The sequence below is a fragment of the Drosophila arizonae genome, chromosome 2 (genome assembly GCF_054131065.1).
Source record: "Drosophila arizonae isolate 15081-1271.41 chromosome 2, UAZ_ARI_1.0, whole genome shotgun sequence".
Taxonomy (NCBI): Eukaryota; Metazoa; Arthropoda; class Insecta; order Diptera; family Drosophilidae; genus Drosophila; species Drosophila arizonae.
In genome coordinates, this window is record NC_142922.1 from 5514085 (window position 1) to 5540139 (window position 26055).

Consider the following 26055-nt stretch of genomic DNA (forward strand, 5'->3'; position numbering starts at 1 on the left):
CAACAGCTGTTGCACTCCAATAAGATTGCCAAGAGCTTTACACCCTGCCGTTGGCATTGTGTCTCGGCTAAGCGAAAGCATTTCAATTTACATAAGATCAGCAAAAATCAATTATTTCAATAACATACTTAGCCAAAGATTTAAGCATATGTGCAATGCTTTCTTTTTATTTTTTTCATTCCCATAAGCTAGTTAGACATTTTACCTGTAGCAGCTGACTGACTCCAATCAGCAGGTTTATGTCTCTGCTAATCCGTCTTCTACTTATATAAGAGTAGCCCTGAGTAAGCGTAGCTCAATCTGTTTGTTCTTCACACTTTAGAATACTTAAATTTATCATTCGATCTGAAAACTTTTGATTCAAATAATGTTTTTGATTTACAATAACGGATTATACCGCCTCCAGCCCAAGCAGTTTATTCAAAGCAGAACAGTTGATTCTCATTGCGCGTCCAGGGGTATTTTCTTTTCGAACCCATCCATCATGGACATGAACCATTCGGCGACCAATTTAACGCTGGACGCACTTAAGAGCGTCGTCTCGCAAGCTCTTCTGGGCAAATTCACAGCTGTTTTTCCAAAGCTTTTCAAGTGCCAATGGAAGACATATGAAGGTCAGAAGAAGGTTAGTTAGTACATCATTTGATTACATTCGAGGTAGGTCTCTGTCGTTCGTTTAAATACGAATAAAAGTAAAAGTGAACTTTTCCCGGCGATTTATCAATCAAAATTTTAACATTTACTACCTACACTCCAAATTTCTCTTATCCAATATTTTAATGTTTGATATCTCTTACTTTCCGGCGTGCAGCTCTACGCGAACTTCTCCAAAGACACCGTCAGCAACATGAGTGGCCGTAAATTCTGCGTGGGTGGCAACTGGAAGATGAACGGCGACCAGAAGTCGATTGCCGAAATCTGCAAAGTACTCTCCGATGCCCAGCTCGATCCCAACACCGATGTGGTCATTGGTTGCCCGGCCATCTACTTGATGTTCGCCCGCAATCTGCTGCCCTGCAGCATCGGCGTGGCCGGCCAGAATGCCTACAAGGTGGCCAAGGGCGCCTTCACTGGTGAGATTTCGCCCGCTATGCTGAAGGATGTCGGCGCCGATTGGGTTATCTTGGGTCACTCGGAGCGTCGCGCTATCTTCAAGGAGTCGGACGAGCTGATTGCCGAGAAGGCCGAGCACGCCCTGGCCGAGGGCCTGAAGGTGATCGCCTGCATTGGCGAGACCCTGGAAGAGCGTGAGGCCGGCAAGACCAACGAAGTGGTCGCCCGCCAGATGTGCGCCTATGCCAAGAAAATCAGGGACTGGACCAACGTAGTCGTTGCCTACGAGCCCGTTTGGGCCATTGGAACCGGCAAGACAGCTACGCCCGATCAGGTAAGTGCAAGGCTGCAAATTGCTCTCCGATGATCAGGGTCTTACTTTCATACTCTCACATTTTCACCTTGCAGGCCCAAGAGGTGCACGCCTTCCTGCGACAGTGGCTGACAGAGAACATCTCGAAGGAGGTGTCCAACACTCTGCGCATTCAGTACGGCGGCTCTGTGACGGCCGCCAATGCCAAGGAGCTGGCCAAGAAGCCCGACATCGATGGTTTCCTCGTTGGCGGCGCCTCCCTCAAGCCAGAGTTCGTGGACATCGTCAATGCCCGCAAGTAAATGCATCTTACGCCGCATTTGCAGCAGCTCGCCAACTGCCCGCACAAGAAATCTGTTAACCATATAGGACATACATATATCGCATTACGCAAAATGTTGTTGATCGCTTAGAGAAACGCAGTTAAGATGGCGCTGGATTGTAGTAATCGGATGTAATTCAAAATTCCTTGTTCTCAAAAGATATTCCTCATAACTTATTCACATTTTGGCATCCACAACACACTTCGAGTTGCTATCAAAGGATTATTTGAATTACACTCATTATATATTTTAAAATTTGGACGCTAAGACCTCAAAATAAATGTTAAAAATATATATATATATACAATAATATGTTTCAAAATTCACACATATGTGGAGATAAGTGCAGGCGAGGCGTACCTTAGACCTATACAGATGCAGACGCTGAATAGTCTACAGATAAGTTTTAATTACCGTATACAATTGTGCTTTGGACTTTGATAAATGTATATATAGAGAAACTACCTCTGGCCCCATAGCAAAATATTTATTTGAGACCACATAAAGAACTGCAGTCGATGAGCTATATTCGTTTGTCGCAATTAGAATATATGAGATGATATATTCTATATATACATAATACTAGTATTTGTATTTTATGCACACTTGATTGTCGAAAAAGACAAACAGATATTACATCATTATCAATATCATCTTACATTTTCCTATTCGACCTATTGCCAACTCTCTAATGTAGCTCAGTAGGCTGTCTAGGTCCGAATTGACATAATGTAGTCTTAGTCTTCGATTTGTTTCTATTCCTCATCGTTAAAAAGATTGGGTTTTCTAATCAAAAAAATTTTATATATTTTTAAAATTTACACATCAGATTACCAAATTATATATAAATTTACGTTAGTCGAAAACCCAATCCAGTAGTAAGACGCGAAACAATTTAACGGATAAGCATTACAATGGAACAGCAAATTAAGCAATTATACTATTTCGATGCTATTTTGGAGAAATCAACGCTCAAACACAAGCCAGGGGAGCCCTGTCCTTACACGTATATGGTTTGTCCATATAAACAATACTTAAAAGTGACAGATGATCGTATCTATGGCAAAGAATTTCCCGATGAGGCTCTGGGCGAATTCGTGGCCAACCCATACGAATTGGCTGAATCCCTGACATCCAAGGGCATCCGCTTGGCTATCTACGAGAATGGGCAACTGCTGGGCTGCGGCTCCTTTAGGCCAATCGATGATATTCTGCGCCCGCTGACTGAGCCAACATTTACGGCCACCGGGGCCTACACCGTCGATGCGGAGCAGGAGGGGGTGCGAGTGGCGCGCGTTGACTTCAATATCAAGTTTAGTGCTGCCGATCCCCAACTGGAGTAAGTAGCCGCTGGAGTGCTAAGCCACTCTTTAGCCACTCATCTATATGTATCCATATATTGCTGTTTCTTTCAGCTCACGGATGATTCCGTTCGGCTGTTTTGATATCTGCCGAACGCTCGATACGTCCATCAATCCGCGTGACATAATATTCACGCTGGGCCGCTCCAAACGAACCGCCGCAGTCGCGTGCATCACGGACAAGCGTCTAATGTCGTTTGGCGAGGCTCCCTTCAGCTGCGTTCGCAAGGAGGTCAACTCGACTGCCGGCTGTGGCTGCGTGCTGCATGGCACGGATACGGTGGTGCCCAAGGCACTGGATCGAAGCAAGGAGTGCGAACGTGAATTGCTCAATCGGCTGCTCATCGAGCTGGAGTACGACAAGATGTTGGTGCCCACACCGCCGCCGACCCATGCGCTGTCCAGGCAGTTCAACGGCTCGAGGCAGGCCAACTACTCGAGGCAAGCCAGGTGCAGACCGGGACAACAGCGTTGCGGATGATCGAGTGACTGGCCAGCTGTCCAGCAGCATCGCGTCTACCGGCTGAAATACCAGCAAGAGGAACCTCAGATACCTACGATTGGCAGTGGCTGATAGGAAATACGCCAGCGGCTCTCAAACTGCTGCCAATGCCAAGTTCCTTCGATCAGCTGCTGGTGGGTCCTCTCTGAAGAGATTTCGTAGACATTAACAAAGCCCGCACCGTAATGCGGACGGATAGTAGTGATCGAATGTTTAAATCCAAATTCCTTGTTCACAAAATGCACCGAAGATTTTAACTACAGATTTATGCAAGGTTTTGCATTCCAAATAAATTTCAAATAGCTGTCAAATCACGTGGAGAGTTTACTTATCTTGGCAATAAATAATACGGCGGAAGATTAAAAGGCCAGCAAGGCCATAAATGAATGGTTTAGCTATATTCTTGGTGTATTGTTATCTGAATACTCTGCAGATCCATACAAAGATGTTTAATATGAATTATGATCTTTGACAAATCTTTAAATCTCTCAAGCTCCTTGCAGGAGTCGAGAGAAACTATGTTTATGCCGACATCTAGTTCACGGATTTAATATTTTTTCAAATATATTTTTTTCCGATTCTGAACTCAGCATGCTTTTTTTTAAATGTTTATTCATTTCAATTCAAGTCAATTATAGTAGATCAGTTTTTCCAAGCAGCAAATTTTATATGAAAGAAAAAAAATTCTCTTTTTAAATATATATTTTTACAAATTATATATAATTATTGGCAAATTTCATATAAATTACCATTAGCCGTACATCCAGTTGAGGAATCGTATAATTCAAATGCTTCATTATGGATAACCTTAAGCAATGCTATGCGTTCAACATTATTGTGCTGCAGTCAAGTCTACCCGTTGTCGAGGGGGAGGAGAGTCCGTATAGGTATAGAGTGCGTCTATACAAAGACTTCATGGAGCTGTCCCCAGATCGAGTGGTAGCCGACCATTTTCCAAATAATCCGATTAGCACCTTTGTGGCCAGTCCCTGCGATTTGGTTGGCTCCCTGAGCTCCAAGGGCATCTGCGTGACCGTTTACGAAAATGACAATTTGTTCGGCTGCGGCACCTGCAGACCTTCGACTGGACTGCTGCGCATGCTGGCGGATCCCACCTTCTCCTGCACTGAGAGCCTGAACATCACCTTGGAAAAGGGCAAAAGGCGCATGGGTCAGCTTCACCTGAAAATCAATATCAGCTCCGTCGATCCGGATCTAGAGTGAGTAGCGACTGCCGAGCGACAGGGGAGAGATCCATTTCATTTGCCTTCTATGTTTCTCCTCAGCGCCCGCCTGCTTCCCTTTGGCTGCTATGATGTCTGCCGGCCGCAGGACAAGTCAGTGAATCCGCGTGACATAATATTCACGCTGGGCCGTTCCCGGAAGTGTGCGGGCACCACCTGCATCACAGACGAGCGCCTCATGTCGCAGGCCGGAGCCCCCTTTAACTGCACGCATAACGAAAACCCGCCGGCTGGCAAGGAATGTAGCTGTGGGGTGCGCGGTGCGAAGACACCGCCAGCACTGGATCCAACCAAGGAACGTGAACGTAAAATGCTGAAGAAGCTGCTGGTGGATCTGCAAATAGACAGGGAGCGTGTGCCCACTCCACCGTCGGGGCATGAGCGGTCCAGGCGATGCCAGTGCGTTCGATCTGATGCAAGCAGCGACAGCAGCAGCTCATACGATTCCAGCGACAGCTCGCTGTACCAGGATCGAAACATCGAAAAACCATCGAAACCAGAATTCGATGCCCCTCTTTCGCCCCAACAGCTGGAGGAGCTGCAGGAAGTGCGCAAGCGCGCCCTGGGCGCCTGTCCCATCATCAGGGCACCGGAGCTGGCCACCGCCAAGTACACGCCCCCGCTGCTGTGCTCCGTGTGCCATGCCAACATCACGTGGCTGCCCAAGTTTGCCGCCTGCCCGTATTGCGGCTACAAGCGCTGCGACCTGGAGCAGCCCAGCGAGGAGCCGTTCGATGAAACGGCCACCGCAGCGGATGTCCTGCGCGATCACATGCTCCACACGCGCGTGAGCAGTGAGTCCAGCCAGAGAAGGCGCTTCACGTGCAGCAACGGCGACTCAGCGTCATGCAGCGCTACGAAGATCACCAAGACCTGCACCTGCAAGGGGGGACGTGTCTGCACTCGCTGCCGCATCCAGCAGCTCTGCGATAATATGGTCGATACGAAGCCCAAGTCGCCGGAGAGCAAGTCGCCTGCGCGGCCCCTATCGCCGAAGAAGACGCCATCGACACCGTCACAGCATCGCGAGCATCTGCTCAAGATCTTCTCCGATATGCAGAAGGTGGTCGGCGGCAAGCCGTCAGCCAAGGAGGTGGCCGACAATGTGCTGAAGCAGTGCGCTGAGATCACACGGAAGGGCAAGAAGGGTCGCCGACGGTCGGCGTCAATTAAGAAGCTGCTTAGGGAGATGGAGGAGTGTGTGCCAACCAAACGGAAGAAGAAATCCAAGTGTGTGACACGGAAGAGCAAACGTCGCAAGTCCAAGCGGTAAGTTGCCACCCAGACCATCCATTGGGTCAGAGAGATCAATGGGAGTTCCCTTCTCGCCCTTAGCTATACGTTCCTGGTGCGCAAGGATCCGATTCGGCAGCCAAACACCCATCACACCTGCTCGCAGGGCAGCGGCCGAGTGCCCTGCCACATGGGCTGGATGTGGACCAAGAGCGAGCTGGCAGCCCACCACAAAAGCTGGAAGCCAGGCGCCATCAAGAAGTCAATACGCGAGCTAATGGCCTACTTCCTGAAGGACTACCCCGCAGACAAGATCGTGAACTCGCGCTTTCACTATCGCACCCGCAAGGAGCCGGACAAGTGCGCTGTCGAGGAGCCCCTCATACAGCATCCGACGCTGCATATAGTCAAGAAGCACGACGAGTACACCATCACCCTGCGGCCGCTCAAGGATGCGAAGACCCTGGCTGTGGCTGCCAATCCGTATGCGAATATGAAGCCAGTCGTCTTCCGCATTTCCAAGGATCCAATCGCGACCGGCAAGCGCAACATCAAGCTCGGCCTCAACGACAGGGGCTATGATGTGTGCACCTGCCATCAGCCGGTGTCCCGCTGCTTCTGTCGCAGTCATATCGACCAGAAGCTGCTCGTCGAAGATGTGAAAATTCTGAGCGCGGAGCAAGGCTGGCAGGACGTCAGCGACACCTTCGTCTACTCTGACCTCAGCGAGAGTGACAGCGACAACGAATTGGAGTTTGGAGTGACGCCGCCGGCGGGCATCGTCAAGCCGGAGCGCTGCAATCGACCCGATCGGGTGAACTGTGAGACGCAGTACAATGAGAACGACTGGGCCTTGCCCACCATGTATCCGCATCCGCCCAACGCCCAGGTGCAGTACGGCGGCTGCGTTATTGGCGAACGCAAGGACAGATTCCCCTGGATCTTTGGTAAGGGCTTCGTGCATCGGGAGCCAAAGCCGCCCAAAATGATCAACAGACGTAAGACAGACAAGCCCAAGGCAGCAGATAAGTCCAAGGGCCGACTGAAGGGTGGAGCCGATACTGCAATCTTTCGAGGCGGTTTCGATCCATACAGCGGCAAGCCCACCTGGCTCAAAGCAAACTAATAGAAACTACAACTAGAATCAAGAAATGAAATTTTAAGTAAAGGAAAAATCTCACGAATCTGTTGTAAACACGATTGGAGAGACAAGCAATGTGGTCAATGGGTCAGCAAAGCGAAGCAGCCAGCAGTGTGCAGATTTTAAGTTAAATATCATCTTTTATGTAATTTAAGGAAACATTTTACAAGTCGAAATCATGAATAAATAAAGCAATATGCAAAATGAAATTGTGCACGACTTTGCCAAATTGAACAATTGAGTTAAACAAGCAAAATAATTTGCATAGAGATATCTGATTATGACACGCATTTATAGTTGCGAAGAAACTTGATAATTTGAGTGAGCATGAATAAAAAGTTCGCGAAAATTTCGCAAATTATTAAAAGTTGTGAAATGGTTAGGAATGGCTCCGAGCGTGATATGAATATTCCTAGTATATTCCATAATTATTACAGATGAAATACATTTATTCATACCCAATGATAATATATTTATTTCACAATTCATAAGACAAAAATGTTAGCATATAATTGCTCCAAGGCCTATGTGAAGACTTTCAGTTGATCAAAGTGAGCCATGAGACATTCAAAAATTACTTGGTCGGAGCAGTTCAAAATTTTAGTCATACTCTATTGAAATTTCAACGCGTTGGCTTTCAGGCTCGAGCGAATAAAAATTTATAGCATCGAAATTGTAATTCGTGTATTTGAAATTGAAATTAACTGTAGCTACCGTATTTCCAAATTATAATATATATATATATATTTATTTATTTTTTATTCAGTTGAACTTATTCGTAGACAACGCGTACTTTGCACAATGTCGAAGGCACCATGCTGCTGGGCATCGAACGAGCTGAGCAGGGATAAGGAGAACTATATACGCTGTTCAACCAGACAGAATCCGCAAAGCAATGATAACAAGGATAAGAAAGGCAAACCGGACAAGAATATGTGCTGCGGCCCAGCGTTTCGCTTGCAAATGGCCAAGGAGGCCGAGAAGGACGCCAACGTTGACATCGACGCCATGTGCGGGCCGAGTGGCAAAGGCAAGAAGAAGGTCAAGCCCGACAAGGACAAGTTCCGGTGTTTCGTGGCCAACATGATCTGCATGAAGCTCTATATGCCCGGCCGCGACTTTGAGGAGCGAGACCAACTGCAAATGAACGTGGTCATATGCAAGGGCTGCACTCCGGTCTTGTGCTCGAATCGCATCGGTGTCAACTGTATGCCGTCCGAGCCGAGCGCTCGATTCTCAATACAGCCAGAGTGTCTGGACAAGGCGCTAACGGATGGTGTCAATCTCTCTGTTAAGTACATGAATAAGGAAATCGGTAAGCGACGGAATCTAAGTTCGATTTTTGTTGACTTGTGCAACTCTTTCACTATTTGTTGCCCAGGACGCGGCTGCTTTGCCCCGCCAGACAGTGTCATACTGCGGATGATCAACACAACTGAAGAGGTTGTCTATACCACAGAAGTAGAGCTGACATGTAAGGGCTGTACCGTGGGCATGTGCACAGTACGCCTCTCGATGACCATGAAGTGTCAAAGCATCGAAGAGTAAGTAAGCTCCACGGCTGCTGGCTGGAGCCTGGAAGCCAACAAAAAAGCCGATGGCGCCTGAAATTCAATAGAGTAATGGACACGGACATGGACCTTTGCAGCGATGACGAAACCGACGATGACGGCGACGACGACGACGACGACTGCACTGGCGTTTCAATGGGGGAGGATACAACAGATAGCTCTGCAGAAACCTCTTCCGATCCATGCCAGGGCTTCGTTAGCATTGATGATCAGTCGGACGATACAAACGACTTTTGTGAAACATCCAATAACAATAGTAGAACTTGTGGCGGTGACGAGGTGAGTAGCTACACTCGTTCCAGGTCAAACACTGATCGTTTCGGTTTCGGGTGGTTCTAGTTGCGGTCGCGTAAACTGATCGACGTGGCTGGGCCCTACAATGTCTACAGCGCCGACAAATCCGACGATGGCTGCTTGAAGATTGAGGCATCGCCCGGACCCGGCCATCAATTCTCATTCGCTTCGCGATCCTATTTGGGGGAAGGCAATGTGAATCGCATGTGCTCGCAAGCCTCGGCGCCAAAGCTGAAGCAGATGGGCGTGAAGCCGGAACGCTCGTGCCTCATGTGCCACGCGGATGTGTCCTGGCTGCCCCAGATAGCGGCATGCCCGCACTGCGGCTACAAGCCGCTGCCCATATTCACGGAGAAGGAGTATGATGAGTCGGCCACGGCCAAGGACATCATCGTTGACTTCTTTCAGCAGAAGAGCAGCGAATCGAAGATCTCCAACACCAACACCTGCCGCGATTTTGGCTCTGAATCCAAAACCGAGGAAGCATTCGAATCGATTGTGAGCGATTACAAATCACTTAAGCAGAGCATTAAGAAATGCAAAAGTATACAGCCATGCAACAAGACTTCATCAAAGAAGTTGCCTACAGACTTGGTTAGTATTTTCGCGGAAATGCAGAAACTTTTCGAAGTTGGCGAAGATGACTCGGATAAGAAGCTGAAGATCAAGCAAATCTGCGATGAGGCCTGCAAGCTGGCCAAAGCATCGAAGAAACACCGAAAATACTCGAATAAAATTGCAGATCCTTGTGCCGAGCCCAAGAAGACGAAGAGACGCAAGGCGCAACCCAAGTTTAATGTAAAGTCCAAGGTCTATGCGCCTATGGATAAGCTGGCCCATCCCCGACTGGGCCACACCAATTGTTTCGATGATGGACGCATGGTGCCCGGCCACATGGGCTGGCTCTGGACGGACAATCCATTGGCGAAGCTGCCCGGCTGGCGACCCGGCGCCATACGCCGGTCCATACGCGAGCTGATGGGCTACTTTCTCAAGGATTATCCCGTTGACAGTGTACCCATATCGAAATATATGTCGTATCACAAACAGAAGCCAAAGCCAAGCCACGAGATGGAGGAAAAGCCAGAGGATTTGGTGCAATTGCCGACTCTGCACATCGAGAAGAAGAACGACGAGTATCTCATCACACTGCGGCCGCTCAAGGATCCAGACACGCTGAAGCGGGCCGCCAATCCCTATGCGAATATGAAGCCTGTGCAATTTCGCATCGTGAAGAATCCGCTGCTGAAGAAGGTGCGGGAACTGAAGCGATGCCTCAAGAACATGGGCTTCAGCAAGTGCAAGTGCCACAGGCCCGTGATGCAGTGCTACTGCCGCAGCTTCATCGACAAGAAGCAGCTGGTGGATGAGTTGCAGCGGCAGTGCGCGAAGCGTGAGCTGCACAACTGCGAGAACGAGCTGGTGCTCTCAGATACCACGGACAGCGAAGCCGAATTCGATTTTGGTGTAACGCCGCCAGCGGGTCTAATGCATCCGGAGCGGCTGAAGGTCAGCCACAGGACCAACGCAGAGACGCAGTACAATGAGAACGACTGGGCCCTGCCCACCATGTATCCGCATCCGCCCAACGCCTACGTGCAGTACGGCGGCTGCGTTATAGGCGAGCGCAAAGACAGATTCCCTTGGATCTTTGGCAAGGGCTTCGTGCATCAGGAGCCAAAGCCGCCCAGAATGCGCAATCCGCCCAAGAAGACAGAAAAGAAGCCAGCACCCGGGTCAACAAAGCCCCGCCAGAAGGGAGGCTACAATAGCGAATCTCAGGCAGCGACTACTTTGGAGAAAGATCGCAAGGATAGTCAATTATACGATGCGCGCCATCAGCGGCTCAACCGAGCTGCCTATCCGCCGACTGCCAAACAGTTCCAAAAGGTCACATCGAAAGTTTCCCTAAGCTCCAAGAAAGTACGATTTTCAGCTAGTAAAACCGAGAGGTTCAGTACGTAGTCGTATCGAAATTTTTATTTGATCCATTTTTTTTAAGTTTTAGCCAAATCTTCAGATAATAATTAGTTTCGCTTTATACAAAATAAAAACCGCACAAATTTTAAACCAAAAAATCGAATGTTGTTTGAATACAATTAGAAAGGGGTAGAGTCAGTGCCAGTTATCTTTTGATGGCTTATATAAATACTCGGTTCTAAGAGAAATCTTTAATTGACGATAATCCCATAGTAGTAGATGAGAATCGCACAGAAGAGCTGAAAATTTACAAAGATACCTTAACTAATGAAAATCGCTCATATTTCTCGAGAGTAAAGTAGAGCGGAGAATACCTGGTAGTGACTATACCTTAGAATGGCTCTACCTCAGGCACTACCGCATATAGACTTAGATGCACTCACATACATATGCACATTTTAAACTACAATTGGGGTCATATTCATGTTGACCTTGGCCACAGCCCAAATCGGGCTATGTAAATAAACCGTTCTTGTGACTTTGATGTTACACAATTGTCATTGGTTGCATAAAATGTGGATTAATCGGAAAAGTGTTGTTTATCTAACCTTTGAGGCGCGCATGATATAACAGTAAACAGTGCACACACAAATTGCAAGCACCCACACACTCACACACACATACACAAACATTCAAGTACTGCATACCAATACCAGTGCTACCGTTCGTTACGCTCTGTTGATGCCACCAATTGCTGCTACCGTTTTGACTGGCAGTTCCATGTTTGTCTAACCTTATGCCATGAGCAGAGCAAACGCATTCGCGTTCGCCAGGTCTTTGACAACGAATTTGCATGTCATCTCAGCCAGCTGATCCCGCATAATCTCAGCCTCTACCCAACTTTACCCCACTCGAATCGCTTCACTTTGCCGTCCCCAAAGTATTCCACTTAATTTGTTCGCTTTAGTTTTAATGAATTTGTCGCATAGTATCTTGATGACAGAGCCAAGAGCCATGAAATTCATGTGGCACTTACATGGCATTACATGCCACACACAGACTGCCGAGAGAGTCGCTACAAAGAGCTAACTGACGGCTGTGCCTGCGCTCAGTGGCACTTGAGACTCGGAGCGAGCAGCACGCGCAGAGCCGTTCAGAATGCATCAACATTGGGCCTTAAGTCTGGGCCTGTTGGGCGTCGTCTTTCAGCTGCTGGGCCATGAGGCCACGCCCAACGGCTACGGCGACCATTACTACAACAATGCGAGTGTCCGGCAGCTGCGCTTCCACGACTTCGAGCCGCGCGAGGAGAGTGTGGCCAGAGACGAGGGCGAGAGGCGTCAGGCACGCGGCTTTCACTTCAATGCCAGCGGCGAGGATGTCAGCGTCGAAATGGAGTTCATAATTCCCATGGTCAAGGTGCCCGTGAAGCGCAGCATGCAGCTGGCCCGCGATGCCGTCCAGGGTCTGCTCAATCTGCGCACCACAGCGCTGCTCAACACGGCGCTCATTGTGGCCGCCGGCGCGATTGTAGCCGCAGTTGTACGCCTGGTGCTGGCGCCCCTGGTCCTTACCTCCATCAGCAGTGCAAATGGCTACGGCTATGGCTATGGGTACAGTGCCAAGCAACAGGAGAGCAGACGTGGCAGTGAGTAGCCCCATAGCTAATGAGTGTTCATTGTTGAGTTCTCTCTCTCCCTTCACTCGCCCTCTCCCTTTCAGTGCGTAGTCTGACGCAGCTGCTGGAGTCACAGCTGGACGAGCACAGCATCGATGTCTCCGTCTGTGCACAACGCGCCATTTGCCACTACTTGCAGCAGAACGCGGCACAGCTGCAGCAGCCGAGTCCAAGCTGGCCAACAGCCGCCAGGCTCATCGATGTTCTCGCCCAGTGAGTATTTACTGTACTTGCAAGGCTTCCCTTTAGCTAATCCCCTGCTGCCCACAGCTCCCGCTGGCTGGACACCTATCTGAATGGCACAGCCGTCTACAGCGCCATTGATGTGGCACGCAGCAGCCGCAGCTGTAGCCACGCCTACCGCAGCTGCAGCTGGCCCCAGCTCTCGGGCAGCTTCCTGCTGAGATCTTGGCCAACTATGTTGCAGTACTTCAATGGATATCGATCTGCTTAGTTCTTTAGTTGTTAATTATTTATATATTATATATAAGAAAATATATATTTTATATTTGTAAAATTAAAAAAATATATTAAATTGATAAAAATATATATAAACAATTTTTTTATCTATATACAAATCTATATACAAATTATTTAATATTGATTTTTGAACTTAATTCTATTGTTGTTTATTAAAAAAAAAATAGAACAACAAAATTTTGTTTAGGCTTTAATATTCCAAATACAATATTTATTAATTACAAAAAAATTTCAATTTAATTCTCAATATGTCATAATAATGTTGGGAATTCAGCTTGGATCTCTACAAGTGGCAAAAAGTCCGCATAGCTTAAATTAATCTTAAATTCAAAATTGTTTGATTTCGTATTTATTTTTTTTCGAACTCAGTATGTACAATATATATCCACTACCTCAGCCGATATAATCTGTTATATATATCCGTATATCTACATATCATAGCGTTTTCAAAGTTGTCCTCTAACTTCATATATGACACACATTGCCTTCCAGATTTGTCTCAATCTCGCCTGCTATTCTCTGCTGTATATCCATTCCACATTTTCTATATAATAAGGTTATAATCCAACCTAAAAACACATTTAAATGAATCTTTGGTGCCATATATACCATTCTTCAGATTTAAGAGTGAGAGAGTGTTTCCGTCTCTGTCAATTTATAATGATGGGAACTTGCGCCAATCGGCGTTTAGTGTTTACCTTAGTAACAGCTGCTTCCTCAATTGAGGCGCTAGAAACAAAACGTTGTCGCACCTCAGCTTAGTTGTAGCTTATGTCACGGCTGCGCAACAGCCACAGAGCGGCAGCAGCAAGTGGAGCTCAAATGCGACTCAAATTATCACAGCCAAGAGGCAACGAAGCGGCGACTGGCCAAAATTACTGACGGCACGTAACTAACCAAGACGCCGCCAGTCGAAATGGATTTCAAATCTGCGACAGCTACACAACGGAGCAGACGCGGCCAGCCGGAAGCATGCAGTTCCTATATTTGATTATATCGTGCCTCATCCTGTCCAGCTGGGTGGCAGGCGAGTCCGAAGAGACACAGCATGATGGTAGAGGCGCCACAACTTCGAGCAGCCACAAGCAGCAGAAAAACAATCAAGGATTCCGTCTCATATCCTTCGATAGCGTTGACAAGGACCTGGCGCTGGGTCTGAACTATCTGATGCCATTTGTGGAAGTGCCGATCAAACGTAAACCCAATGCACCGCCTCGAGTGAGTAGTTTGAAAAATAAATTTTATGATACACTTACAGAAAATACCAAAAAGTTTGTACCTCAACTAAATCTAGCTCAAAATGCGTAAACTTTTTCTTACTTGCCTTGGGTCTATTTACATTGTGTGACTATTTGAGATTATACTCATTTATTTGTAGTAGTTTTAAAATCATTTCTCTGAGTGTATTTTCCCGCGTTTGTTTACCCATTGCAGCCACTGGTTATCGTCAACTCCGCTGCCATCCTGAGCTGTGGCCTGGTGGCCGCTGGCGGCTTCGCAGTGGGTCATCTCATACGCAGCATGGGCCTGGAGACAATAGTGCCGGCTGGCAAGAGCGAGGCTTCCGGTGAGCACGCAGAGCGCCGCCTGCTCGATGAGGAGCAAAGTTTCCTGCAGCTCTTCGATAACTTTAAGCTGATTTATCGCAATGCCAGCGGCGAAAGAGTGGGTAAGTCGAATAACTATAAGTAAACCTAAATAATGTACTCATACCACATTCACGCACAGAGACCGGACTGCCCAGCCTGCTGAGCACCATCGAACGCACCTTTCTGGAGAACGACATCAATCTGCCCGTGTGCCTGCTCAAATCTATTTGCACGCTGACCCACAGAGCGGGCGAGAGTGTGCGCAGTGGCCAGGCCTCTGACTTGGAGCTGATGGTTGATGGTGCCGCCAACTGGTCCTGGCTGCTCTCCTGGCTGGAGCAATCGGCACTGCGTCAGGCCATCGAAGCGGGCCGCATAGACAATCCCCACTACTGCACATACAAATATCCGCAATGCAAGTGGAAGGCGCCCGAGGAGCAGCTGCTCGAGCTGCTGCAGAATAATGTGCGATTCAAGTGAGGTGAGCTCAGATGGAGTTTGTATGAAGTCTTAGACACAATGAAGAGTTCCATATGAAATTTAAGTTGCCCAAGTATTTTCCAATATATCAATCAAACAATTCTTTCAAGCTCTGAAAAAAAAGCCCCAAGCCATTTCCCAATTAAAAGTAAAAACTTCTTGTACGGCATCTTGAAACGAATTCTTAATTTATTTAATCATTATCATTATTAGCAAAACATTGATTGTGAAAGAACATAAAACAAAATCGAGTTTGAATAACATATAGTATTTATGGAGAATTTCTTACTAGTATATAAAAGTTGCTTTGTGAACAATAGTCGTCCTTTAGAACTAAAAGCTAAAGCACATTTAGATCGAAAGACGAACAAAACAAAAATTGAAAATTATATAAATTGACATCAAATCATTGAACTGTTGGCAAAGTTTAGAATTACTTAGCTTTTTGATTTTTTTTTTTTTTTTTTTTGTTAAGAAATGCAAAATAGTAGAAGATTGAAAATAAAAATTAATTGAACTGTTGAAATCTGTACGACTTAATTATTTAAACACATATTTGTTAACATTTGAACTTAATATTTGGACTTAAGACTAAACGTTATTTGAAGATGATTTTTATTCATTTTTTTTGTATGTTTTGTTTAAAAAATTTTCAAAAAAGTTATGTTTTTTTTTTTGGATTTTTTTTCTCACAGCTTTTGCGTTAAAAATCTGCTCGGATTACAACCGTCACCAAAATTTTTCATTTTTCTTGAGCAAAATCTATGAAATTCAAGTTTTTTATTTTTTGTATTTTTCTTAGTGTAATAAAATTGTAATCAATATATTTTTTTTCTGGTTTTTCTTTTGGGTCTTTTCTTTTTCTTCTCAACTTTTTTGTTACATGTAGAATCATATATTTATTCATCTGTTCTTGGCAGTTAAAGTTGTTACAAAACTATTCAAAATATGTTGAACCCTTCCTGTTTTTTTTTTCTTTTTCATTGTTGTCAGTGTATGCGTGTGTGAGTGCGTGAGTGTGGGCGTGGTCGTTGGCTTTTTGTTATTTTTAATTTTTTAATTTCTAATTTTACGTAAGGCTCAAAATTCAATCTTTTGTTTATGTTTTGATTTCACTTCTTTAAATGCCAAACTAAACGAAACCCAAAAAGAAAAAAAAGAAAAGCCTACGTAAAAAACAAATGCAATGCCTGCCTGCCTGCCTGCCTGTCTACCGCAATAGTTGTTGAACAGGCGCTTAGGGTGTCTAGAGATAATCCAGCACACCGTCAAGCTCGAAGCTGCTCTCCTCGGTCATGTTGTAGTCGTCGTTGCACAGGTCCATCAGGTAGGGTGTGCGCAGCAGCGGATTGCTGCTGTCTATGAACGATATTGATGACTTGCGGCTGGTCGCATTGCTCCTCAACGGCTGGCTGTCCTCCTCCTCTGCCTCGCACAGCTGTGGAGGCGGAGCCTCGGGCACCGAGGCCACATCCATTTGCTCGGCGCGCAGCTGCATTTGGGGCGAGCCCGAGTCGGCCAGGCTGCTCTCATCGAAGCTGCTGTCACTGGAGGCATCCGTGTCGCAGGCGGTCAAGCCCGGCGGCATGGAATCATCTAAGGAGGCCACAGAGCTGGCATCGCCATCGCCAGCCAAAGGGCTGGCTGCCTCGCCGCTGCTAAAGACCGGCGACAGTTGCAAATTGGTGCCGCTGATCAGCGGATTGTGGCGATAGTTGCGCAGCACCGAGGCAGTTGCCGTGTGGCAGTGCAGCGGCATCGAGTACTTGCAGGCGTTGGCCGATACGAGAGTGGGCGCCACCACCTGGTCCAGAGAGTTGTCGTCGATGATCATGGGCACGGCTACGCCTTCATTGTTATTTGACTGCATATTGAGGGGAGGGAGAAGGAAAGCAAACGAAAAGAAGATACATTAGTAATAGTCTGTTCAGTGGAGTGCCACTAATTGTGATTATTAATTTATCGATAAGTTTAAAGTGCGCATCTCTAAAAGTCATCGACAAATTTATAACCTAAAATGAAGGGTAGAGCAGCCAAGGAAGGGAAATAGAGCTGAATGCGGACGTCACTGTAGATAAATTATTTTGTAATGTTATCGACTATGTTACATATTTATGATATCGATAACAGTTGATAATAGTCGATAGTATAATGCTTTCCTAATAAACATAAAGATATCGATACTTATCGTTTCAAATCGATCATTTGAACTACAGTTGTATGTATACAATTTTTGTGCTTTACATTTTGAGCCCTCTTTCTTATCTATGTAATTGTAAATGGAACGATTTGTGGTTATTTCTTACTATAAATTACAACTAACTTAAACAACAACTAACTTAAATTACAACTAACTTAAATGCGAGTACAATCTATGCAAATTTAGCTTAAATTAAACGCTTAATTACTTAATTACGCTTGGAAAATCGTAAACCGCTTTCTAAGCCCATTAAAATACCAGCTAAATGCCTAATTCATATTCAGAGCGGAAAACGCTGCGATTAAGGAAGCCAGTCGAAAAATCAAGCCCGAATGGCAAGCACAATTTGTTGTCTAAGCCACAGACACAGCACAAATATTTAAAGTCACGAGACAGGACAATGGTGCAGCCTCACACCCACGCTTCGCCCCAGTGTTCTCCCACACCCATGGGAGCACAAAGGGATAAGGGCAGCTCACAGCAGCCAACGGCACTTGAGTCCATCAAGAAGTCGAGCACGAAAAGGAGGTCGGCAGCTACTCGGCAGCTACTCGCTATAAATCATATTTTAATGATGGCCCAGCCGGAATTCGTTACAGTAATAGAAGACGACAAAATGGGGAGTTCTTAGGGAATATGATTATGCTGTATTCTGGTTACAAAAAAAAAGAAAAGAAGAAGAAAAACCATATACAAAGCAGCGTCAAATGCCACAGGAAATCAAGCACATATCAATCTCCAAGTGACGCGCGTTTTCAATAATGAGACCAAATGATGTAGATGAAATGGCAAAAAAAAAATAATAATAGGAGAAAGTGAGTGGCTGGTGGTGCGGTGGTGCAGCTGAGGCAACTGACAGCAAATATGGTCAAAGTCCGAGTGCAGTTTATTGAACCAAGCGCGCTATTTGCAATGCTTTCACGGCGCTAATTGCAACAAGGCAACAAAAAGCGAAAGTGCTGTAAGTTGATCGATGGGCAAATATGGCCCAGACAAAGGGCAGTATCGATGATGAGGTCCTGTGGGGAGAGCGCAGCAGCTGTCAGCAGAAAGCAAAGCACAAATCTGCGCCTTTTGGCGACACATTAACAGCTGCCTAGTCACAGCAGTGCACAGCTACAGCTACAGATACAGATACATAGCAATAGATACACACACACACATACAGACACACTTGCCGCCACCCTTCGGGCGCATAACGAATTTATAGAGAGTAAAGTGGAGAAAAAATGTGCTCGGCACGCGCCTACAATACACAACACACAGCCTACCGCCCACAGCTAGGGGCGTGGTTAGGTGGCCAACTTACGATACCAGCCGCCAAAGCCATAATAAATGCCAAGCACATTGTAATAGGTTTACTGTATGATATATTGTTTGGCGTGCGTCCATATTGGGCTTACCGCCAAAAGTATCAAGCCATCGACCAACGACCATCGACATCGACATCGACTCGACATCGACATCGACATCGACATCGACTCGACATCGACCTAATATGCCACAATAATAAATTATTAAAGCCCAAACAAAAAGCAGGTTTAAGCCGAACAGGCACATTACAATAATTGTTTAGTTATCCTTAGGGAGCTGCGCACGAAGTCACACTGACAGAAATGTAATGTGACACGAGCAGAGCATGAACGACTGTTAGATAACAGTTAGGGAGGGAGAGAGCGAGAGAGAGAGAGAGAGAGAGAGAGAAAGAGAGAGAGAAAGAGAGAGAGACAGAGAGAGAGACTTTATTATTTATTTTATATTATTCATATTTATATTATAAAAAAAAAAGATCCTAACTATCTATCCTGACTATCCGAACTATCCTAACTAATCACATGTATTTTCTGTCTCGCTTCTACATATACCAGAGTCAAATAAGTTAGCTCAAACTCTATTTAAATTAAGCATACTAGTGTTAACGGTGTAACCTGCAAAATTGAAAGGAAATTCGTAAATCGATTTTTATCGGTTTTTGAAAACGCAAGGAAATCTCTAAAAAGGTATTCGATATTTATATTGAAACAATTTTAGCAATTTTCTAAATAGTTTGATAATTTCAAAAGCGTGTGATAATCTGCCAGATATTACCAAGTGATTATTATCGATTTTGACCATTAAAACTTCTCTAAAAAAAATATTGAAAAAATTGATACCAACTGATATGCAAAATAATTTTTCAATATTCCAAACGGTTTTTATGCTAAGATGACACTCATTAGTATTAAAATTAATTTTCTGAATAAACTCGTTAACAGCAAAAGAAAACTCTTTTCCCTCAACTTCACAGCTTTTTTGCCATATAAATACCTTTCTGGCACTTAACACCTTTCAATCTTTTAGCCATTGCAATGCATTCTTTTCGCGTCATCTTTATTATGGCCTACAGGGTATATAAAAAATATATCTGCTGAGCTTTGCAGCTCTTTAAAGCCACATTTAATTGGTTTCCATTCTCGTTTTCGTTTTCCTTTCCATTTTCATTTTCACTTGGCTGTTGGGGCATCATGCTTTTATTATCAGCGCCCTCAGTTCATTGACATTACGTGCCCAAATGAAATGAGTCACTTGGGCGCCTCTTTAAATGCACAGCCGAGCGCAAAGTAATTAAAGCTAAAAGTTTGCCGCTGCTACGCCTTCTGCTGTCACCGCGCCCACCCTCCTCCCTCCCCTTTTTGGCACTGATAGCCTACTTCATGGCACAGCAGCTGAAAGGAAACGAGAACAAGGCAAAAGTTGAGGCTTGCTGGGTCGCCTGCTGTTGCGGGCTAGCGGGTCACATTTGATGTTTAAATTCTGCAAAAGTGGGCGTTTGGCATTTGACGCTCACGTTGCATGTTGCGCAATGCTTGTGGCAGTCAGCAAGCTCCTGGGAATGAAGCTCACTTATCGAGGCACGCGGCACAGCTCGAAATTGATTTTCGTACGACAGTGCGACTCTCTGGCAATTCGGTGCCACGCACGAAAGGCTTGCTCCGAGAATCAAATATTGTTTATCAAAATCAATAAGCAGTCGAGCCAAATGCGTGGAACAATGCGTCGTATACGTAATGACAGTTTGCTCAAGTTCCGCTTTGAGAAATGCCTGCATAAAATTTGTCAAATTAAATTTTCTTTTCTTTTCGTTTTTGTCACACATCACAATACATAAGGATTTAAATGTGGGGCGCTGTGCTACACATACGCACAAATGAGCACACACACACACACAGAGAGAGAGAGAGACGTGCTATCAGTTGTGTTTGTGTGTGAGTGTGTGCCAAGCATACTTAAGTGCGCAGCTTGTGGCTGAAAGCTGACGCCCTTTGGGAAGGAGGCAAAAGTTTTTTTTTTTTTTTTTTTCGTTGAAGTCACTGCTGAGATACCTTAACAAAATTGAGACAAGTTAACTAAGAATATTGAGTTATGTTACTGATATCTCTGGATAAGATAACAAACTTTTGAAGAGAGAGAGAGAGAGCAGTTGACATTGATGTATTCATCCCATTCCAGATTAGTATATCATAAACATATTCTATGTGATATTTTAATGAGAATAGATCATAAAACAATATATATATTATATACAATATATTAATATATGTTCTATTTCCATATGCTTCGATGATCTATTCTTAAATCATAATTTAACTTAACTTAACTTAACTATTATATATCAAGGATTGATCAGAACATATCCATCATTACTCATATAATGGCATATGCTCTCTATATACTCAAATATCTCTCTCTCTATCTCTCTCTCTCTATCTCTCTCTCTCTATATCTCTCTCTATCTCTCTCTCTCTATATCTCTCTCTCTATCTCTCTCTCTCTATCTTTCTCTATCTCTCTCTCTCTCTACTCTCTCTCCGTCTCTACTCTCACTTCCTCAAATGCTTGACCTATTAACATATTCAAATCTCTCTCACTCACTGTATTTTCCCATCTCTTCTTACCTATTCCCACACATAACATAATCCAAATGCTCAACTGCAGAGTATATAAAAAATGCTAGCTACAGCTAATAAAGGGCCAGATGAAGTTGTGCGATTGGTTTTGATAAGCTAAAGCTGGACCACTTGATTAGGCACAAAATAGCAGCTGGCAGGCGGGACGGCAGACGGCAGACGGGCCGGCAGGCAGGCATCATCATTTATACCAATCAAAAGATTTCCAGGCAGGGCGGAGCATTCAGATAGGCATTGGCAGATTAATCAAGTTCCGGCTATCAATAAATATGTAGCGATGCTGGCAGCTGAATACAATAATATTTATGCACATAAATAAACTGAAAGTCAGCGAAGCGTTGAGACCCCAGACGAAAACCCGCCAGGAAAAAAACAAGCCAATTTGAAAAAAACACAAAGTTTTTCCTTTTTGTCTCCTTTTTTTGTGTGTTTAGCTGATTTCGTGTGTTAAGCTGGCGCTTTTCTTGTTTTTGTTGTAGTTTTATTTCTGCTAAAATATTTATTAAAAGTTTATTAAAATACTTTCATAATCCACATATATATCGATATTCATATATCATATACATATATCGTATCATATTGTTGTTGTTGACGTTTCTTGCTTTATTCGCTTTTAGTTACTAAAAGTTGCGACAGCACACGGATGTGTGTGCATATGTATATGTATATGTATACGCTTATTTAATAAAATATTGCATACTTTGCGGCATTTAAATACTAGATTTTCTTTTCATTCATTTTTACTTTTTTTTTTCTTTTTTTTTTTGCATTCATATAAAGTATATTCCATTTATTGGAGTCAAATTCAAGGCTAGTTAAATTTATGCTACATTTTCTTTTTACTATTCACGTGTAAAATTTGACTTAGTTGGAGGTATTTTCCGGTTAGTGTTTCTCAACAAAAAAACAAACTGAAAAGGGAAAACGAAAAAATGGGGAAAATGTGTGAAAATTGTCTTGTGCGGAAGTTTTGGTATAAGCTGCTTATAGTAAAAGGCCCAAGAGAAAAGTAGGACAGAAAAAAAATCGCCTCATTTCATACTCTGTTCAGAAAGTAAAAGGGAGTATATATGTATACTGCAGGAGCTTGATATATAGAATATACTCGATATTAGTTACTATTTAGGAAATGGAACTCAGATGAGTAAAAAATTATTCCCGAACATATATGGAAAGCAGAAGCTCGTTTAGATATTTCCACCATTGCTTAGAGGTTTTCAGTCAACTGCGAACAGAGCAGCGTGCAGTCGGCTCGACTCTCTCTTCTTGTTGGCACAACAAATTTTGCTGCCTCGGGCAAATAAAAACTAATGCCGCATAAAAATTGCTGCTCATTTGCTTATGCGACGCGTCGACACTTTGACAAATGGGCCAAAAGGGGAGGGCGGCCGAGGGTAGTCCAAAAAAGGTTCTACCACTGCTTTAAAGCGCTGTGGTTCACAAATTTCAGCTTCATTTTGGTTAATTTCCACATAATTTGCAGCAAATTAATCAAGTGTGGACAGCGCGGCGTATGAGCAACATTTTATATACAAAAACTAGTCAATTGAACTGAAGCGCTTAATAAAGGAGTTAAAGCGGCACAATACATACTACATCTATATATAGTATATATGTATGTATGTAGCGAAACTGAATCTCATGCTGTCCAGGACCATTAATCAAAAAATTGAGCTCAAAATCAATTGCTTTGGGCGGAGAAGTTTTGGAGGAGTTGGAAATTTTGCTTTGTCAGCCTGTCGCGACTTGAGTTATGATGAGTCAACAAATTGGCCAAAACGGATATGTAGCGAGCATGTTGTAACATGTCTGTATTATAGTGTATGTGTATATATATAGATATATATATATATATGTATGTATGTATATGTTTTGTATATATGTATGTATATTTATCAGTTGTATATTGTTCGCAGTTTTGTAGTTAAAATTTTGCTAATTTTCAATTTGACTTTCGATTTTGTTTATATATATATAAATATATATATGTTTGATCTGAAGCATTCTGAGGTATTTCTGCGGTTTATTCGGCTACTGTTGGACAATACACACACACACACATATACTAGAGGCGCATGTATGTGAGTTTATATATGTACGTATATATAGCTATAAAAATTACACAACATTTAGTTTAAGTTTACTTGCGCTAGTTCTTTAGTTTAGTTTAGTTTAGTTAAGATTGCTATGCTTGAGTTTTTTCATTTCTCATTTTCCATTTTAAATTTTCAATTTAATTTATAATTTTTGTTTTGCTTTACTATAAATGCGAGTCACATACAACAAGATTGGGAGGTAGTAAAAAACATTTCATTCAATATTTCAATATTTCAATTTCAATTATTTGCGGATATTATTACAACATTTACTATAAAGGTGTATTCAACTATCCAAAGTTTGCTTTGTAGATTTTAATTAAATAATTCGTTATTGGATTAGTAAGTATATGTACTTGTCGACTTGATTTAGTATATAGGTATTAGTATATGTATGTATTTGTTATACACGAGGTATATAATTGTCGTGTGAGCGAATCTTGTTCCGCTCACACACACATGTACTTATGCATGTACTGAGGTATATGTGGTATATTTGTTGTAATTGTATGTACTTTCTGTTTGATACTCGATCTCTCATCGCTCACTCGTTGCGCGTGCCAATCCCTCGAAGTCAAACCGTTACAAGCTGCTAGCGTTCGCCTTAAATTGTACTCGTTACACTTTGACTACATTGAACCTTACGCTACTCGTTCTTCGATTTACTCGTTACATTTCCACTCGCTCGATATTTCTAGTTACAACTTTTTCTATTCACTGCAGTTGATCGCAGCAAGGCTCAACTCTTTACCATTTTTTCTTACAAGTCATACTCCTTCCATCTGAACTCTTTACAAATTGTGTTTCACTAGAGTTTTTACATACTTCAACGTAATACAACTTCGACTCGCAGCACTCGTTACAATTTGCTATCGCTCGATGTGCACTCGCTCCAAGTGGTGATCATTCGGATTGCACTCCGTTTCGATAAAGCTATATCGTTACTTCCCCGCACTACATCGTTCCATTCCCATTTCCGTTCACTCTCTCATACGTAACGCGAAAAAATTTCAACTAAATCTTATATGAATAAATTTGTATATAGCTATGCAAGTATGTAGGTAAGTATGTATGAATGTATATATGCAGCATATGTTTATGAGTAGTCGCTATATATATAGTATATATGCCTATATGTATATTAATGCTAAACAAATTTGACTTGATCTTGAGGATTTACTTATATGAGGTTTAGTCGTATTTTGTCTGTGCTTAAATATAGTTTAGTTAAAGCCACATCGATTAATATTTAAGAGTATCTCATCATTCTATTTCTGCTAGGCATATAGCTATTGCAAAAAGTATGCCTGGTGTTTGCTTTGCTCTCCACTCATTCTCACCCTATGTACAAGCGATTCGTTTTGTAGAACTATGTATTGTAGTTGGAGTATTATAGGCTATCTTTCGGTTTCGTTTTGTGTATATTTATATATTTATAAACATATATATTTATATATATAATAATAATTTTGAGAGTTCTTGGCTCGCAGTCTTTTCGGGCTATAATTATTTAATATTTTCAACTTGCACCATTTTGCAATCAGTTGGGATCTCTGACATTCTAAATGATTATCAAGGAAATACTCTTTTAATTGTCCTGGTATTTGTCTAGTTACGATTAATAGTTAGTTCACTTACATTCTACGTCTAGCACACCATCCTATATAGAATTTACTTTTATCTAATTCTTTAGTTTATTTTTTTTTTAGGGATTGCTTATCAATTTTCGTAATTTTGCTATCGATTTAGTCGATTTTATTTTATTTAATTTTACTTAACTAACAGTTAAATTTCCTATGCAGCATTTATCAAGCTGAGAACACGTTTTGTTGTTGCTGTTGTTATTGTTTTGATTGATTTTTTTTGTTTTTCAATTTCTCTATCGTTGACAGTTTCGGCCTGGGAGGTAGTTACGGTTCTTTGACGGCCGTATACGCGAGGTAGCTTCGGTTTAGTTGTGACATGGGAAAACATTTGAGTTTCCACATTTTTCTAGCTGCTATAAAAAGCTTTTTGTAAATAAATCATGAATGAACTTAAACCAAATGAAAATAAAAATAATTTTATTCTGTGCACAAAAGTAGGCAACAGTATATTACAGACAACATAGCTAAGTGCCATACGCCCACACACACACACGCGCATACAATGCAAATTTGGTAACAGCCGGGCCAAAATATGTTGCAGCAGTCGTTGACGTTGACAGGAAGAGGACAGCTAAAACAAAGAGACAACAGCGAGGGCCAGCTGCAGGCGTGGGAGTACAAAGTGGGCCTACGAAATGAGCGCTGCTCGTGTTGGCCATAAAACCAGGGCCATGTTAGGCTAAAAGCGTCAGCGGGAGAGCAAATATAGGGAAACAGCTAAACTCTGAGAGAGTGATATAGAGTGCGTGAGTGAGAGAGAGCGAACTGAGTCAGAAAGCCACAGTCAAAGTGAGAGCACATCAGCTGTGCTTTGCGCTCGGGCCAAAGAACAAAAGTGAAAGTGGAAGTGAAAGTGAATGTGAAAAGGCGCAAAGGACAGGCAAAAAGCGGAAGCAAAGTAAAAGGACTAGGGCCTAAACTGCCGTTAAAAGATAGACACAAATAGGCACAGTGGGCAAAGGCCTATTGGCCCTGGCACCAGGA

General features: G+C 43.5%; 6 protein-coding genes across 17 annotated transcripts in view; 5 read left to right on the forward strand and 1 right to left on the reverse strand.

Moving 5' to 3' along the window:
• Window positions 1-319: 319 nt before the first annotated feature.
• Tpi (triose phosphate isomerase) lies at window positions 320-1983 on the forward strand. 3 transcript variants are annotated; one of them, XM_018016187.2, is made up of 3 exons: window positions 320-625; window positions 812-1387; window positions 1462-1983. In XM_018016187.2, exons 1-3 carry the CDS (start codon window positions 368-370, stop codon window positions 1666-1668), a joined length of 1041 nt encoding a protein of 346 aa, XP_017871676.2. In that variant the 5' UTR covers window positions 320-367; the 3' UTR covers window positions 1669-1983. The 3 variants fall into 3 exon arrangements, with proteins under 3 accessions (XP_017871676.2, XP_017871687.1, XP_089319237.1); XM_018016198.2 differs by having other exon boundaries at window positions 520-657; XM_089463111.1 differs by lacking the exon at window positions 320-625 and adding an exon at window positions 654-692.
• Window positions 1984-2137: 154 nt separating this feature from the next.
• On the forward strand, window positions 2138-3866 carry LOC108619555 (uncharacterized). The gene is made up of 2 exons (XM_018016209.2): window positions 2138-3028; window positions 3105-3866. The coding sequence occupies exons 1-2, from the start codon at window positions 2604-2606 to the stop codon at window positions 3529-3531; spliced, it is 852 nt and encodes a 283-aa protein (XP_017871698.1). The 5' UTR covers window positions 2138-2603; the 3' UTR covers window positions 3532-3866.
• A 278-nt stretch (window positions 3867-4144) lies between these two features.
• On the forward strand, window positions 4145-7379 carry LOC108619444 (uncharacterized). The gene is made up of 3 exons (XM_018016030.2): window positions 4145-4772; window positions 4839-6065; window positions 6132-7379. Exons 1-3 carry the CDS (start codon window positions 4351-4353, stop codon window positions 7153-7155), a joined length of 2673 nt encoding a protein of 890 aa, XP_017871519.1. The 5' UTR covers window positions 4145-4350; the 3' UTR covers window positions 7156-7379.
• Window positions 7380-7697: 318 nt separating this feature from the next.
• On the forward strand, window positions 7698-11113 carry Ppi1 (Protein phosphatase 1c interacting protein 1). 3 transcript variants are annotated; one of them, XM_089463106.1, is made up of 5 exons: window positions 7698-7845; window positions 7937-8485; window positions 8552-8714; window positions 8819-9020; window positions 9081-11113. In XM_089463106.1, exons 2-5 carry the CDS (start codon window positions 7972-7974, stop codon window positions 10998-11000), a joined length of 2799 nt encoding a protein of 932 aa, XP_089319232.1. In that variant the 5' UTR covers window positions 7698-7845; window positions 7937-7971; the 3' UTR covers window positions 11001-11113. The 3 variants fall into 3 exon arrangements, with proteins under 3 accessions (XP_089319232.1, XP_089319233.1, XP_017871507.1); XM_089463107.1 differs by having other exon boundaries at window positions 7728-7876; XM_018016018.2 differs by having other exon boundaries at window positions 7762-8485.
• Window positions 11114-12068: 955 nt separating this feature from the next.
• On the forward strand, window positions 12069-16346 carry LOC108611036 (uncharacterized). Its single transcript, XM_018003513.2, has 6 exons — window positions 12069-12603; window positions 12678-12778; window positions 13871-13877; window positions 14078-14331; window positions 14548-14782; window positions 14842-16346. Exons 1-6 carry the CDS (start codon window positions 12114-12116, stop codon window positions 15180-15182), a joined length of 1428 nt encoding a protein of 475 aa, XP_017859002.1. The 5' UTR covers window positions 12069-12113; the 3' UTR covers window positions 15183-16346.
• sima (HIF-1 transcription factor component sima) overlaps window positions 15339-26055 on the reverse strand; it is a 101272-nt gene continuing 90555 nt past the window's right edge. For all 8 annotated transcript variants that reach the window (XM_089462670.1, XM_089462668.1, XM_089462667.1 and 5 more), the window contains one exon: window positions 15339-17046. In XM_089462670.1, the coding sequence (XP_089318796.1) occupies window positions 16429-17046 (618 nt within the window). In that variant the 3' untranslated portion in view covers window positions 15339-16428. The remainder of the gene's footprint in view (window positions 17047-26055) is intronic.

Excerpts from the sequence above, each read along its gene's own strand:
- Tpi (XM_018016187.2), top strand. The coding sequence starts at position 368 with ATGTTTTTGATTTACAATAACGGATTATACCGCCTCCAGCCCAAGCAG. Across the intron at positions 626-811 it reads CATATGAAGGTCAGAAGAAG|CTCTACGCGAACTTCTCCAA; the intron begins GTTAGTTAGTAC and ends TCCGGCGTGCAG. Across the intron at positions 1,388-1,461 it reads AGACAGCTACGCCCGATCAG|GCCCAAGAGGTGCACGCCTT; the intron begins GTAAGTGCAAGG and ends TTCACCTTGCAG.
- LOC108619555 (XM_018016209.2), top strand. The coding sequence starts at position 2,604 with ATGGAACAGCAAATTAAGCAATTATACTATTTCGATGCTATTTTGGAG. Across the intron at positions 3,029-3,104 it reads GCTGCCGATCCCCAACTGGA|CTCACGGATGATTCCGTTCG; the intron begins GTAAGTAGCCGC and ends TGTTTCTTTCAG.
- LOC108619444 (XM_018016030.2), top strand. The coding sequence starts at position 4,351 with ATGGATAACCTTAAGCAATGCTATGCGTTCAACATTATTGTGCTGCAG. Across the intron at positions 4,773-4,838 it reads TCCGTCGATCCGGATCTAGA|CGCCCGCCTGCTTCCCTTTG; the intron begins GTGAGTAGCGAC and ends GTTTCTCCTCAG. Across the intron at positions 6,066-6,131 it reads AAACGTCGCAAGTCCAAGCG|CTATACGTTCCTGGTGCGCA; the intron begins GTAAGTTGCCAC and ends TCTCGCCCTTAG.
- Ppi1 (XM_089463106.1), top strand. The coding sequence starts at position 7,972 with ATGTCGAAGGCACCATGCTGCTGGGCATCGAACGAGCTGAGCAGGGAT. Across the intron at positions 8,715-8,818 it reads AAGTGTCAAAGCATCGAAGA|CGATGACGAAACCGACGATG; the intron begins GTAAGTAAGCTC and ends GGACCTTTGCAG. Across the intron at positions 9,021-9,080 it reads GAACTTGTGGCGGTGACGAG|TTGCGGTCGCGTAAACTGAT; the intron begins GTGAGTAGCTAC and ends GGGTGGTTCTAG.
- LOC108611036 (XM_018003513.2), top strand. The coding sequence starts at position 12,114 with ATGCATCAACATTGGGCCTTAAGTCTGGGCCTGTTGGGCGTCGTCTTT. Across the intron at positions 12,604-12,677 it reads ACAGGAGAGCAGACGTGGCA|TGCGTAGTCTGACGCAGCTG; the intron begins GTGAGTAGCCCC and ends TCTCCCTTTCAG. Across the intron at positions 14,332-14,547 it reads AACCCAATGCACCGCCTCGA|CCACTGGTTATCGTCAACTC; the intron begins GTGAGTAGTTTG and ends TACCCATTGCAG.